At 34.3% G+C, this 16,136-nt stretch overlaps 1 protein-coding gene across 2 annotated transcripts; it reads left to right on the top strand.

Moving 5' to 3' along the window:
• The first annotated feature begins 7,180 nt into the window (after positions 1–7,180).
• On the top strand, positions 7,181–15,374 carry LOC117317250. Of its 2 annotated transcripts, XM_033871982.1 has the most exons (3): positions 7,181–7,371; positions 8,375–8,439; positions 14,098–15,374. In XM_033871982.1, exon 3 carries the CDS (start codon positions 14,105–14,107, stop codon positions 14,993–14,995), a length of 891 nt encoding a protein of 296 aa, XP_033727873.1. In that variant the 5' UTR covers positions 7,181–7,371; positions 8,375–8,439; positions 14,098–14,104; the 3' UTR covers positions 14,996–15,374. The 2 variants fall into 2 exon arrangements, with proteins under 2 accessions (XP_033727873.1, XP_033727871.1); XM_033871980.1 differs by lacking the exon at positions 7,181–7,371 and having other exon boundaries at positions 8,201–8,439.
• Positions 15,375–16,136: the final 762 nt, after the last annotated feature.

Genomic DNA, 16,136 nt, shown 5'->3' with positions numbered 1-16,136 from the left:
AAAGTGTGTATTAGATATAGCTGTCAGTAAAGTGTGTATTAGATATGGCTGTCAGTAAAGTGTGTATTAGATATGGCTGTCAGTAAAGTGTGTATTAGATATGGCTGTCAGTAAAGTGTGTATTAGATATGGCTGTCAGTAAAGTGTGTATTAGATATGGCTGTCAGTAAAGTGTGTATTAGATATGGCTGTCAGTAAAGTGTGTATTAGATATGGCTGTCAGTAAAGTGTGTATTAGATATGGCTGTCAGTAAAGTGTGTATTAGATATGGCTGTCAGTAAAGTGTGTATTAGATATGGCTGTCAGTAAAGTGTGCATTAGATATGGCTGTCAGTAAAGTGTGCATTACACATGGCTGTCAGTAAAGTGTGTATTAGATATGGCTGTCAGTAAAGTGTGTATTAGACATGGCTGTCAGTAAAGTGTGTATTAGATATGGCTGTCAGTAAAGTGTGTATTAGATATGGCTGTCAGTAAAATGTGTATTAGATATGGCTGTCAGTAAAGTGTGTATTAGATATGGCTGTCAGTAAAGTGTGTATTAGATATGGCTGTCAGTAAAGTGTGTATTAGATATGGCTGTCAGTAAAGTGTGTATTAGATATGGCTGTCAGTAAGTGTGTATTAGATATGGCTGTCAGTTAAGTGTGTATTAGATATGGCTGTCAGTAAAGTGTGTATTAGATATGGCTGTCGGTAAAGTGTGTATTAGATATGGCTGTCAGTAAAGTGTGTATTAGATATGGCTGTCAGTAAAGTGTGTATTAGATATTGCTGTGAGTAAAGTGTGTATCAGATATGGCTGTCAGTAAAGATTGAATTAAATATGGCTGTCAGTAAAGTATGTATTAGATATGGCTGTCAGTAAAGTGTGTATTTGATATGGCTGTCAGTAAAGTGTGTATTAAATATGGCTGTCAGTAAAGTGTGTATTAGATATGGCTGTCAGTAAAGTGTGTATTAGATATGGCTGTAAGTAAAGTGTGTATTAGATATGACTGTCAGTAAAGTGTGTATTAGATATTGCTGTCAGTTAAGTGTGTATAAGATATGGCTGTCAGTAAAGTGTGTATTTGATATGGCTGTCAGTAAAGTGTGTATTAGATCTGGCTGTCAGTAAAGTGTGTATTATATATGGCTGTCAGTAAAGTGTGTATTAGATATGGCTGTCAGTAAAGTGTGTATTTGATATGGCTGTCAGTAAAGTGTGTATTAGATATGGCTGTCAACAAAGTGTGTATTAGATATGGTTTTCAGTAAAGTGTGTATTAGATATGGCTGTCAGTAAAGTGTGTATTAGATATGGCTGTCAGCAAAGTGTGTATTAGATATGGCTGTCAGTAAAGTGTGTATTAGATATGGCTGTCAGTTGACAATGTGTATTAGATCTGGCTGTCAGCAAAGTGTGTATTAGATATGGCTGTCAGTATAGTGTGTATCAGATATGGTTGTCAGTAAAGATTGTATTAAATATGGCTGTCAATTAAGTATGTATCAGATATGGCTGTCAGTAAAGTGTGTATTAGATATGGCTGTCAGTAAAGTGTGTATTAGATATGGCTGTCAGTTGACAGTGTGTATTAGATATGGCTGTCAGTTAAGTATGTATCAGATATGGCTGTCAGTAAAATGTGTATTAGATCTGGCTGTCAGTAAAGTGTGTATTAGATATGGCTGTCAGTATAGTGTGTATTAGATATGGCTGTCAGTAAAGTGTGTATTAGATATGGCTGTCAGTATAGTGTGTATTAGATATGGCTGTCAGCTAAGTGTGCATCAAGTATGGCTGTCAGTTGACACTATGTATAAAGATATGGCTGTCAGTTGACAGTGTGTATCATATATGGCTGTCAGTAAAGTGTGTATCACATATGGTTTCTGTTGACAGTGTGTATCAGATATGGCTGTCAGCTGGCAATGTGTATCAGATATTGTGTCAGTAAAGTGTGTATACATGTATATATACAAAGTACCTATTTCCCCTAAATGACTATAGACTCGTCTGTTATCAATATGCTAATCAAAGTTCAACACGACAGGTCATTCTGATCGGACTATACAGTACATCATATATGGCTGTCAGTACTGTGTGTAGATAATATATTGCTGTCGGTGCATTGTGTATGAGATACATGTATGGCTGTTAGTTGACTATATCAGATATGGCTGTCTGTCAGTTGACTATATAAGATATGGCTGCCAGTTGACTATATCATATATGGCTGTCAGTTGACTAAATCAGATATGGCTGTCAGTTGACTATATCAGAAATGGCTGTCAGTTGACAATATCAGATATGGCTGTCAGTTGACAATATAAGATATGGCTGTCAGTTGACTATATAAGATATGGCTGTCAGTTGACTATATAAGATATGGCTGTCTGTCAGTTGACTATATCAGATATGGCTGTCAGTTGACTATATAAGATATGGCTGTCAGTTGACTATATCATATATGGCTGTCAGTTGACTAAATCAGATATGGCTGTCAGTTGACTATATCAGAAATGGCTGTCAGTTGACAATATCAGATATGGCTGTCTGTTGACAATATAAGATATGGCTGTCAGTTGACTATATAAGATATGGCTGTCAGTTGACTATATCAGATAAAGCTGTCAGTTGACAATATCAGATATGGCTGTCAGTTGACAATATAAGATATGGCTGTCTGTCAGTTGACTATAAGATAAAACTGTCAGTTGACTTTATCAGATAAAGCTGTCAGTTGACTATATCAGATATGGCTGTCTGTTGACTATATAAGATATGGCTGTCAGTTGACTATATCAGATCAAGCTGTCAGTTGACTATATCAGATATGGCTGTCTGTTGACTATATAAGATATGGCTGTCAGTTGACTATATCAGATATGGCAGTCATTTGAATATAAGATATGGCTGTCTGTCAGTTGACTATATCAGATATGGCTGTTAGTTGACTATATAAGATATGGCTGTCAGTTGACTATATCAGATATGGCTGTCAGTTGACTATATAAGATATGGCTGTCAGTTGACAATATAAGATATGGCTGTCAATTGACAATATAAGATATGGCTGTCAGTTGACTAAATAAGATATGGCTGTCAGTTGACTATATCAGATATGGCTGTCTGTCAGTTGACTATATCATATATGACTGTCAGTTGACTATATAAGATATGGCTGTCTGTCATTTGACTATATAAGATATGGCTGTCAGTTGACTATATCATATAAAGCTGTCAGTTGACAATATCAGATATGGCTGTCTGTCAGTTGACTATATAAGATATGGCTGTCTGTTGACTATATAAGATATGGCTGTCAGTTGACTATATCAGATAAAGCTGTCAGTTGACTATATCAGATATGGCTGTCTGTTGACTATATAAGATATGGCTGTCAGTTGACTATATCAGATATGGCTGTCAGTTGACTATATAAGATATGGCTGTCTGTCAGTTGACTATTTCAGATATGGCTGTTAGTTGACTATATCATATAAAGCTGTCAGTTGACAATATCAGATATGGCTGTCAGTTGACAATATAAGATATGGCTGTCTGTCAGTTGACTATATAAGATAAAGCTGTCAGTTGACTATATCAGATATGGCTGTCTGTTGACTATATAAGATATGGCTGTCAGTTGACTATATCAGATATGGCTGTTAGTTGACTATATAAGATATGGCTGTCTGTCATTTGACCATATATAAGATATGGCTGTCAGTTGACTATATAAGATATGGCTGTCAGTCGACAATATAAGATATGGCTGTCAGTTGACTATATCAGATATGGCTGTCAGTTGACTCTATCAGATATGACTGTCAGTTGACAATATAAGATATGGCTTTCAGTTGACTATATAAGATATGGCTGTCAGTTGACTATATAAGATATGGCTGTCAGTTGACTATATAAGGTATGGCTGTCTGTCAGTTGACTATATCAGATAAAGCTGTCAGTTGACTATATCAGATATGGCTGTCTGTCAGTTGACTTTATCATATATGGCTGTCAGTTGACTAAATCAGATATGGCTGTATGTCATTTGACTATATAAGATATGGCTGTCAGTTGACTATATCAGATAAAGCTGTCAGTTGACAATATCAGATATGGCTGTCAGTTGACAATATAAGATATGGCTGTTTGTCAGTTGACTATAAGATAAAGCTGTCAGTTGACTATATCAGATAAAGCTGTCAGTTGACTATATAAGATATGGCTGTCTGTTGACTATATAAGATATGGCTGTCAGTTGACTATATCAGATATGGCAGTCATTTGAATATATAAGATATGGCTGTCTGTCAGTTGACTATATAAGATATGGCTGTCTGTCATTTGACTATATAAGATATGGCTGTCAGTTGACTATATCAGATATGGCTGTCAGTTGACTATATCAGATATGGCTGTCAGTTGACTATATAAGATATGGCTGTCAGTTGACAATATAAGATATGGCTGTCAATTGACAATATAAGATATGGCTGTCAGTTGACTATATCAGATATGGCTGTCTGTCAGTTGACTATATCATATATGGCTGTCAGTTGACTATATAAGATATGGCTGTCTGTCATTTGACTATATAAGATATGGCTGTCAGTTGACTATATCATATAAAGCTGTCAGTTGACAATATCAGATATGGCTGTCAGTTGACAATATAAGATATGGCTGTCTGTCAGTTGACTATATAAGATATGGCTGTCAGTTGACTATATCAGATAAAGCTGTCAGTTGACAATATCAGATATGGCTGTCTGTTGACTATATAAGATATGGCTGTCTGTCAGTTGACTATATAAGATAAAGCTGTCAGTTGACTATATAAGATATGGCTGTCAGTTGACAATATCAGATATGGCTGTCAGTTGACTATATAAGATATGGCTGTCTGTCAGTTGACTATATCAGATATGGCTGTCTGTTGACTATATAAGATATGGCTGTCTGTCAGTTGACTATATCAGATATGGCTGTTTGTTGACTATATAAGATATGGCTGTCAGTTGACTATATCAGATAAAGCTGTCAGTTGACTATATCAGATATGGCTGTCTGTTGACTATATAAGATATGGCTGTCAGTTGACTATATCAGATATGGCTGTCAGTTGACTATATCAGATATGGCTGTTAGTTGACTATATAAGATATGGCTGTCAGTTGACTATATCAGATATGGCTGTCAGTTGACTATATCAGATATGGCTGTCAGTTGACTATATCAGATATGGCTGTCAGTTGACAGTGTATATCAAACATGGCTGTTAGTGGCACTATTAAATATGGCTATGAATGACATATATACATGTATTAGAACCACTGTATTTTTCGCATCAATCAATATTACCAAAAATGGAAAATAGATATATTGAGTACATTTCTTGTTGTTTTACTTCTTTAAGAACAATTGGGGAGGATATAACAATGTTGGCAACATCAGTAAATGCAATAAGTTCCCGCTTTTGGCAGCACTCAGGTGACTTCAGTAGTCCCCTACTGGTAAAGCCAAAGGGGAATATACTGTTTCCTCCCCAGTTTATCTTTCAAGTGCTTCTTTACCAGGATTTTATTTTCCATGCTTAGAGAAATTGTACTGAACATTTGTGTTTTGCAATTAAGTGTTAACAGTTTCCGAGAGGTTGTTAGAAATGATACCGTTAAAAGTTATAGAGTTGGGGGATGAGGGTGTGTGTGTGTGTGTGTGTGTGTGTGTGCTTATGTATGTAATGTCAGTCATGTGGTGAATATGGAATTTTGTATGAAGATGTAATGCATGAAATCTTTTAGTCAGATAAATAGAGAATACATAGTCAGTGTCTTAAAATATAAGCTGTATTTTGGCGAGGGTACAGAAAGACAAAAGTGGCGAGCCTTGGCGAGTCACTTTTGTCTTTCTGTCCCGAGCCAAAAGTACAGCTTATATTTTAAGACACTGACCATGTATTCTATTTATCCTGCAACAGTAATAAAAAATATTCATCAAAAATAATCATTTTGAAGTGAAACGGTGTAAAATATGATAATATATTCGCCTTTTAAAGGTTGTTTCACTTTGAAGTAGGTCAGTCGAATTGACGCACGTGCTAAGATTCCAAAATACAGCTGTTTTCCGTCACTGCCGTATACAGCAAAAATATATATGGTGGGTGTATTCCGACAGTGCGGTGGCAGTTGCAGGATAAATGATTATATACATGTATTTTCTTTGTCATAAACTGTAGACATGTTGCTATCACTATATATCATGTGAATGTGTTTGAAAAATCTGAATACAGATATAAGGTACAAAAAACGGAAAAACACAAAAACCTATTTTTGGTAGATGACACACCGGACCTCTCCTAGGTGGACCAATGATCAAAGTGTAAAAATCCAGTAACAATAAGCGTAGGAGATAAATCCATCAAACGTATACATTATATTACAGATTGTAACTGTTTAAAGGGACATTCGTTTTTTCGGACATCAGAAACATTGAGGAAATCTATGTCCGAACGATGTAATGAAATAAACACCGAAAAGTAGAGGTACCGTATACAAACACCGTATATCGTCGCGGTAATTAGTGACACTTCGGGTCGAATTAAGAATTTTCAGGGCTTCTTATTCGAAGAACTTTGGTTTATCTTGAGAGTAAATCTGCCGTATTAATGTGAAGATTATAACTTTTACTACTTGGAAGAAATACATTTTTTCTAGTAAGTTTAATTTTGACGACTTCAACTTTATTCAATCGAAGGAATGTCCCTTTAAGCAATGCAAAACAAGTTTATGTGCATCAACCAGTCAAACTCATATCTTTTACCAAAAAAAGTACAATGTACACACAAAAGGTATCTTTCATTATCTCTACCATTCAAAATATCCGCCGACCTGAGGTTTTATCGCGGCTTCATATCATAGAATCATATCGACCAATGCTTGGTATAAACTGCATTAACACTTTTATGAATAAAACTTTATTATTTATTGCTTGTACAAAATAAGGAAAGCTGTGACAAATTTAACAATTTCCTTTTTTTTTTTACATATATAAGATATAGTGATGTTTAGATGTGTATCTTTATGATACCCTCTCGACAAACATGATATGTATTCTTAAAAGTTTCCGGTTTTCTCTCCTTGGGGATATCGTCCCTGATGTATTAATACTAACACGTGTATACGGACAGTCGGTCGAGAGTATGTGCACAGTCCCTCCGAGACAAATCGATATTCATTTATTTTAATTATTCAGTTATCTTAAGTGTTCGGAAAGTGAGGATAACTCTTTAAAATGCAATTTTAGCATGAACAGATATTTCACTAATGCTGATCGGCTATATGACGCCTGCGGCCTCGATGAACAAACTCTTGACCAGGTTCGTATAGTCTCGTGTACTCCTCCTCAAAAGTCAATAATTGTTATTGTAAAGAAAATCATGAATAAGAAACTGTATGATATAGATGTGTTTTTTTGAATTTTGTGTCTCGTCAGTGATGCCGGGGGCCAATCAATGAAAATCAAGTGAATGTTAAATTTACATATTTCTTTTCGTAATATGGTACAGTAGTAAATATTGTAAAAATTCTCTTTTTTACCTGTTTTCTTTATTCAGACTATATTAGTATATATTCTCTGAAATTTTACCCTAGGCTTTAGTACCTGTAGCGTTTATGTAAATTGATAGTGTTAATATATACATATACATGTAGTAAACCAGCGTTTGTGTATCAAATATCAGTGTTCACTTGAAACAAAGCGATTTTATCATAATCATTAGATAGTTGAATTTTCTCTTTACTTCTATTCTTTAAATACATTGGTTTTTTTTTTTTCATTTAGTATAATTATTTGTCGCAAAAACAACCCTAATAAATAAAAATTGTCTATATTATTTATGCCAATTTAAATTCAGTATATTGCATTGTGTGTCAATTTTCTGGGACTCGTCAGTGATGCTAGGGGCCCCAAGAAGGGAAACTTATAGGAAAAATCATAAAAAATATCACTAATTTTAGCAAGCAATCCAGTTAAACAGGAACCATCACCATTCCATCGTAAATATCAATGACATATACCAAAAATCACCAAGAAATTAATCATAAATATCAAACAATGTTTTTTTCTGATAAAATATATTTTTTTTGTAGCAAATGTATATCTATATCTAACCGGCATATCATATCTGCATCAGCACTCGATCAGCTCTCTAGTAGAGCTCGCCTGCTTTCTAACGTTCATAGGTACATACACGTGTAAATCCTCCATGCGATTGGCACGTGTGTGAGGATAACATATTTGAATGACAATAATTTCGTTGTACAGTACTTCGCCTCTACCTGGGATATTTTAAGAATAATTAGGATGCTCATTCAATGTAGATGCTGATATCTATGTACCTGTCAAACTTCAGTGTATAGAAGGATACAGACTGACAGACGTAAAGGTGAGTTATTTAAGGTATCAAATTTATTCATTTTTTCTGCATGTTGTATGTATATATTATTGTATATATTGTACCCTGTCTGCTATTTATTTGTATGTTGCTTTCTTTATTTTTACTCTTGTTGCATACATCTGTATGCCAAGAGATAAATAAGTAATAATGAATCATGAATCATAGAACTGCAGGAGAGAAATGACATTTTTATTATTGCTTTGTATAAGGTTCTTCTACATGACGTTGTATTGTGTAATATTTCGAATGTCCTCATAAACAATTACCCATCTTTGTAACTAACCGAAAAAACATATTGTTGTCCTTGATTGATTTTTTCGAGATTTTCGGTCGCCTCATATGATCACTTTAAGCCTTGGTATCACTGACGAGTTCTAGAAGAATGAATCAGCTGTGATAGTTAAACTTGTTAATTTGTTTTGTTCTTACATGTGGCCATTTCTTTTTTACGCCCATTTGATATCCCAATATTATTATATTTATTTGTCAGTATTAATAATTAACTGTTGAAGATTTTCAGATTCATAATCATAATGTTTTCATTTAAGCATTGATGTCATTTTTTTTTAGTTTCATTGGGGTATGAAACAAATTTTGTTTGCAAACTTCTGTAAGAATCCGCTACGCGGATTCATACAGTTTGCAAACAAAATTTGTTTCATACCCCGATGAAACTAAACAAAAATGACATCAATGCTTAAATTTTGTTTGCAAACTTCTGTAAGAATCCGCTACGCGGATTCATACAGTTTGCAAACAAAATTTGTTTCATACCCCGATGAAACTAAAAAAAAATTGACATCAATGCTTAAATATAATTTTTTAAAATGATTTTCTAATTTAAAACATGTTTGATGTACAATTTTACTGATTTTAAATGGGATTCTTTTTCTCAAATCAATACGCAACGTCAATTGTCGTATTGTGACGTCACATTTTTCGCGCCGTTCTCGGAATTTCTTTCATAGAAGAATGAAAAGAATTTTTCGACCAATCACATTTGAGTATTTACCATGAAAACAAAGAAACATTAATTATTGTACTTTTAATACCATGTATATATTCATATCGAATAAAAAAACATGAAGCAAATTTATTACATTATGGAGTATATGTGTATATATCAACTTTTGTTTAGGCCTGGTTTAAGCTTTATTTTATAACTTCCTGTAGATTTCTGTCGTCTAGCAATCCTGATGAGACTCGGAAGGCAACACAGCTGTGTGATATTTATAGTGATTGTTCACTCGATCTAGTGGGACGCTTTAGTGTTGGCAACTTGGATGGACCTTTTGTCGATGATATTTGAATCATATTATATAAGATTGAAATACAAACAAAGAGTAGTTACCGATATAAGGTTGTAAGGTTGTAATACAATTATTTCGGTTAATACATGTGCAAATATATTTATATACATATATATATATTAACAAATTAATCCTATCGGTAAATCCATGTAACAGTTTCCTCTTCTCAACCCCACACGCTTTTCTCCCCTCCCCGCACCCCCTCACTACCTGTATTAAATAATGTAGTCCACTTTGTCAGTACCGTCATTTTGCCAATATGTTACAACTTATGGAGACAGATTAATATAAGTAAACTGTACTTGTTTCTGAATCCGATCATTTTCATTTATGTTGCTGTACTACATGTTGTATCGAATCACAAATAAAATACAATTTAAACTAAACAAAGAGTAGGTCACAACACAAAGAATGTCCAGCAATGTATAGGGATGTTCACGGTCCTACCAGTATTTATGATATACAATTATGGTCTTTTAATTAGGTCGATATATAGTGTTATAAATCAAATCAAATTAGACCAAGCATATCAATTTTAATATAGCTAAACTTTAACCTGGAATGCATTCTTGTCAAATACCGGCAATATTGTTTTGGAATAATGCTGATATATGTTGCGTCCATCTTGAATTCGATGAAACAAAATAAAACAATAGATAATAATAGAAACAGTATGATTGGAGAAGTTTACCTAAACAGCTTGGGCCTAGTTGTTCAAAAGATGATTAGGCTAACCACATTTTATAAAAAAAAAATGTAAAAACAATTTTACAATCCTGATACAATAATTTCTAGTTAAACAAACATGACAAAATGTAATGAAACTATAACGCATTCTCTTCCTACCTGCTTTTCTTGAAGAATACATAAACAAATATGATTCGAAGAAAAGGAAAGATGAGATTTTCACTAATCAAGTGAATAAGATAATCACCTTTTGAACAACTGGGCCCTGATGTTTATAACTAGATTATTGCTTGAAACTAATCTTTCTGTCATCTGTTAAGTTAACACACACAGTAGGATGTTGTTGGAAGCATTACAGTATATTTAAAGTGATTTTATCTGGTACGTGTATTACGTGTGATCCTAGGACTCCAATCCTAGGCTGTTTTAGAACTGATTTGAGATGCAATATAATTCTATCAAAAGTAATATAATTTTGATAATGTGGTGACATATTCACATTTTTGTATAATTTAATATATTTCATGAATAATGCTACACGAAATATTCTAGACAAAAAACTGGGGTGTACTCTTTTCAAAAACCGCTTTGCGGTTTATTCAGAGTACACCCCAGTTTTTGTGTTTTTGCTCAATAACGTAAAAAAAAAATTACAGTTAACCCTTATAATTTAATTAACAACGATAAGAAAAATTTTCATTAAGTTTAACATGTTTATTTTGCTCCAGATATTTAAAAACACATCGATAAATACAAAATCCCGTGAACAACGATTACTCTGCTGACGTCACAGTCATTATTTATGTTATGAGATGATAACATAATTTTTTGAGCCAATGAAAATGCTTGTTACAAGCAAAATTAAATTATATACAAAATACCAGAATATCTCGTTTTCAACCAACGATGATCACTCTTTGGTGGAGATTATATAACATGTAATTGAAAGCGACAGACACAAAAAGTTGCTAAGATAGATGGAAAAACACAATTAATTTCATGTCCTGAAGTAGACGAGTCCAGATCGGTCACTTTTAACTATATTATCGAAATCACAGCAAACAATTTTTGCATCGTCTGTGACATGCATGGGTGGTATTTTGTATATGTGATCGATAACTTGAGGTGAAATAGTATACTAATTTTATCAACGATCATTTGCACTACTAGATGTTTTCAATTATCACAAATAAAGAATGCTAATTTAATATGGTTCTACTTTGATTAAAACTTAATTTGAACATTTCTTTTAAAATTTTAGTGTCATATTCGTTACTTAGCATACGTAGACTTAGCATACATCCACACTCGCTTTCCTGAACATTTTAAATACTGTATTTCAATAAATTGTGTCTTATTTCAAAACAAGGAAATATTCACACAGGAAAGGGGAACATATCCGGTACACAATATACACATATAGTGTTTCTTAAACATGACTGCTAGAACCCACTTCTACATTCAATTGTATATACATTACAAAGGACAGTATTTCCGATTTGTTTTGACCCATATTCATTAACAGTAAAAAGGAAATCCTATTAATTGAGTTTAGAGGTATAATTGGTATTGTGTTTTCAAAGTTAAAAAATAATATTTAATGTTATTGTTCGCAGATTTAATATTTTCCCCTACTGAAGTGAAAATTTCGACCAATCATGAAAAAAAAAATAAAAAAAATAAAACTAAAATCTCGATAAAAAGCCGCGGCTTATTTTCTGTTTAGGTAAAGCATCCCAGGTTTATTTTCGAAGCAGGCAGATTTCAGGGCGGTCTTATTTTTTGGGTTATTTTACCCACTACGTTGACCTACGTATCCTAAGGTTTAAGATACAAGGAGCGCGGTTCGACGTTCCCTACCCGTGTTTCTCGGGGAGCTAATAAACTAACCGGACAATGCTGTTGTGGTTTTGTCCTGGGACAAGACACTTTGCAATACTTACTCTGGATAGCATGTACCGGGCTTTGTGTGTGTTGTTCAGTGAGCAAGTCACCAGCTACTTCAAGAAGACCCCGTCTCAAAATGACTCTGGACATAACAAATCAACAAACAAGGATCTCAAATGCATTTGGTGACGCATTGTACATGCTCGAGGAGTTCCGATAGCATTACCCACACAATGGTGTGACGAATTTGAGAGCTCATTTGTGAGTTGCCAATGTGTAAAATATGTAGACCTAATACCACTGGCAGCTGGCTACATCTGTAAGCACCTCAGTGATGATGGTGACAACGAGATCTTGATATATCGGCACTCACGGGACATTGTGCGAAAACATCAATCCCATAAAGGATTATTATTACCAGTGTTCTCCAGAACAGAGAACCATCGGGGTATGTCTCGCTACCAACTTTCATCTTCCAGTCGACTTGGACAATTAAAACTAGGATGTAGACCAACGCTGATATGACCAATCAGATTCTAGGACGATATTTGTGGTTATCGGGGAACATGGCGGCCATTTTGAAAGTGGAAATTTCACTTTAGTGGGTTATAAGTGTAGGTGTCAGTCCATGTGTGCTAATAAAACCAAGTATGAACATTTTATTTCAGTTCACTGTACAACATTTCAATGCAAAACTGACTTTCCTCTAAGCTCAAAATCTTTTAAAATTACATAACAATATTGTCAATCAATTTTTATTACTCTGCATAAACTCCTTATTACTATTGTTCGGCAATTTAATTTCTTTTGTTTGAAGATGTAGCACAAACTTACGATTTTAAATGCAATAGAAAGTTTTATTTTTAACCTTAAGAAAATTTCGGTTAATATAAAAAGAGCATTTTCCTACTCAAAATCAACATTTTTATCGCTTGTTCCTAATGTATTCGAAAATGTAACGTCTGGATTTGAATATATGATATCTAACATGTTATTATGAGCATGCTCCTGTTTTGTTTCTAAAAAAAAAAAAAAAAAAAACTAGAAAAAAAACCCCATTACATATGCAGATCAATAAATAAATGAAGTTCAAACATTTTTTGTTAGTTTTTGGCACAGAAACTGCGCTATAGTCCTGTTTATGTATAATGTGCATGTTTGAACATAAGTGACTATTTGCAACGTATGTGCCTCTTTGCATTATGAAATAAATACTGTTACTATATACTATACTATACTATATACAGATATACCAAAATGCGGTGTTTATACATAAGTACATATGTATAATGAGAATAACTTTTATAATTATCTTGTACATGTAATGATACAAAATCAGACCCTACAATCCGAAACTCTCTATAAACCGGTCAAATTATTTAGTCCCGACGGAGTCCGGTTTATTCCAAAAGCATATTATACTATGCTGGTTTGTGTTATATTATTAACGTATTATTGACGCTGACATCAATAGACATCATGCTTCTCTTGTATAAATCACACGGGCCTGACAATTCGTCACAGTCTGTGTGTTTGGACCTACCCTAGTGTGAATAGAACATTTTCATTTTTCCAAAGTTCGCAACCAATTCTGGATTTTACTTGTCACGGTTCGGTCACCACACTAGCTGGTCATTAATAAATAATTACCAATGAAGCGTGTGATACCGAAGTGTGAAAATTCATAACCAGTAGAGTTATACATATATAACAGTCGAAAAATGTTTTGAATAATATCTTCCACTTTTGTTTTGTATTTCAGCGACATTATGGTGAAGCCACACAGGATGATTCAGGTATTTTTGTGTTTGGTGTTCGGAGTACTTCTCTACATACTCATGAGAATACCAATTGAGTTGGAAAACAACTATCGTGACACAGAAGAAATGTATGTACCATTAGCACTAAGCGAGAGGATTTCTGACAGTTATCCTGTTCGGTATTGTACCAGTAATCAATCATACGTGGATTTCGGAAGTTCAAATATTCTGACATCCCAACAAAAAGCGAGTGTTGAGCAATGTATAGCGTCCTACCAGCAGGATCACACACGGGCATTAGAGGATGAACGATCGCATAGGGCAATACGTTATACCAACCATTCTTATCTCAACCGAAACAGTGTTATGATAGAGGTTGGTGGACATTTGGGTATTGATGTAAGTGAATTCAATTCTCGATACCATCCAGGCTTGTATTTTGTGTTAGAACCAGTTCCTAAATTTTATAATATATTGGTGACAAAATTCAAGGAGTTTAAAAACGTAGTTTTCTTTAACTTTGGAATTGATGTCGGTGATGGTCAATTTTATATAAAGGAGTCCAGTGATGATGCAGTTTCTATATTTGAGTCCGATAGCCAGATTGGAGAGATGATACAAATAGTTAACACAACACAATTCTTCGAGACTTTGTCAGTCCGGAGTCGTGATGTGGACTTAATAACAATGAACTGTGAAGGATGCGAGTACGCTGTACTGGACCTTCTCCTCACGACAGACTACATACGTCACTTCCGGAATATTCAATTCCAGTCTCATAGAATTGAAAGGATATGTTACCCGATTCGACGATTCTGCTGGTACCAGGAGTTGCTAAGAAAAACTCACAAACTAAGTTTTCAATTCAGGTTTGTGTGGGAAAATTGGACAAAATTATAAATATGTGTGTGTAAATATATAATGTATTAATCTTCAGTAAATCTTTGCTATCTCGAACTTTGATTACTCGAATACATTGCTTAACTCGCAGTTAATAACAAGAACTAAACCCCGTTACTGCGAATACTCCGAATAGTTTTTGATGATCCACTGACTTCAAGAGATGGAATCAATATGCTGTTAAACCGACCTGGTAGAATCAAACACCCTGACAGCGTCTGATTCTACCACGCCGGCATAATACCATTGAGGAAAATCGGACCATACCTTATATTATTCCATTTAACCATTACGTAATAAACTCGGGTATTCTGTCGGTTGATTTTCTCTCTCTCTGTCAAACCATTCTTGAATAAATGTGTTGTGTTTTCTGTTTTAATTACTTTTACATTTTTATTTACATATCAATGGTTTCAAATAACTATCTGTGATCAGAACCAAGGCCAAGATGTGACACAAATAGACTCTTAACACGTATTTGGTCCATGGCCGTAGTTGATCGTAGTGGACAGTAGTGGGGGATGTCCGTAGTGGACCTTACTGACCGCAGTTAAACGTTTTGAGCGTTAGACGTATACATATTTGACCGTAGTCCAATGTAGTTCCAAGCGTCCCTTGAACTTTCGGCGAAATCCATGGTTCCTTTCAATTGCATTTTTGCCAGTGAAATATATAGAGAATACATGGTCAGTGTCTTAAGATATAAGCTGTATTTTGGCGAGGGTAAAGAAAGACAAAAGTGGTGACCCTTGGCGAGCCACTTTTGTCTTTCTGTCCCGATCGAAAAATACAGCTTATATTTTAAGACACTGACCATGTATTCTATTTATCCCGCAACAATAAAAAAAAAATGATCATCAAAAATAATAATTTTGAAGTGAAACTGGGTCGAAAATGACAAAAATATGTTCGCCTTTTAAACGTTGTTTCACTTTGAAGTAGGTCAGTCGAATTGACGCACGTGCTAAGATTCCAAAATACAACTGTTTTCCGTCACTGCCGTATACAGCAAAAATATATACGGTGGGTGTATTCCGACAATGAGGTGGCAGTTGCAGGATAAAGAAATTTATCAAACTAATAAATGTTATATTTTCACTGCAGCTATGAGTAGTGAAAATATAAGATTTTGCAGTGAGGA

Source organism: Pecten maximus, chromosome 19 (genome assembly GCF_902652985.1).
Source record: "Pecten maximus chromosome 19, xPecMax1.1, whole genome shotgun sequence".
Lineage (NCBI taxonomy): Eukaryota > Metazoa > Mollusca > Bivalvia > Pectinida > Pectinidae > Pecten > Pecten maximus.
This window is presented reverse-complemented; position numbering and strand designations above follow the sequence as displayed.

What these genes read in the sequence shown, in the direction of transcription:
- LOC117317250 (XM_033871982.1), top strand. Translation starts at nt 14,105, where the DNA reads ATGGTGAAGCCACACAGGATGATTCAGGTATTTTTGTGTTTGGTGTTC.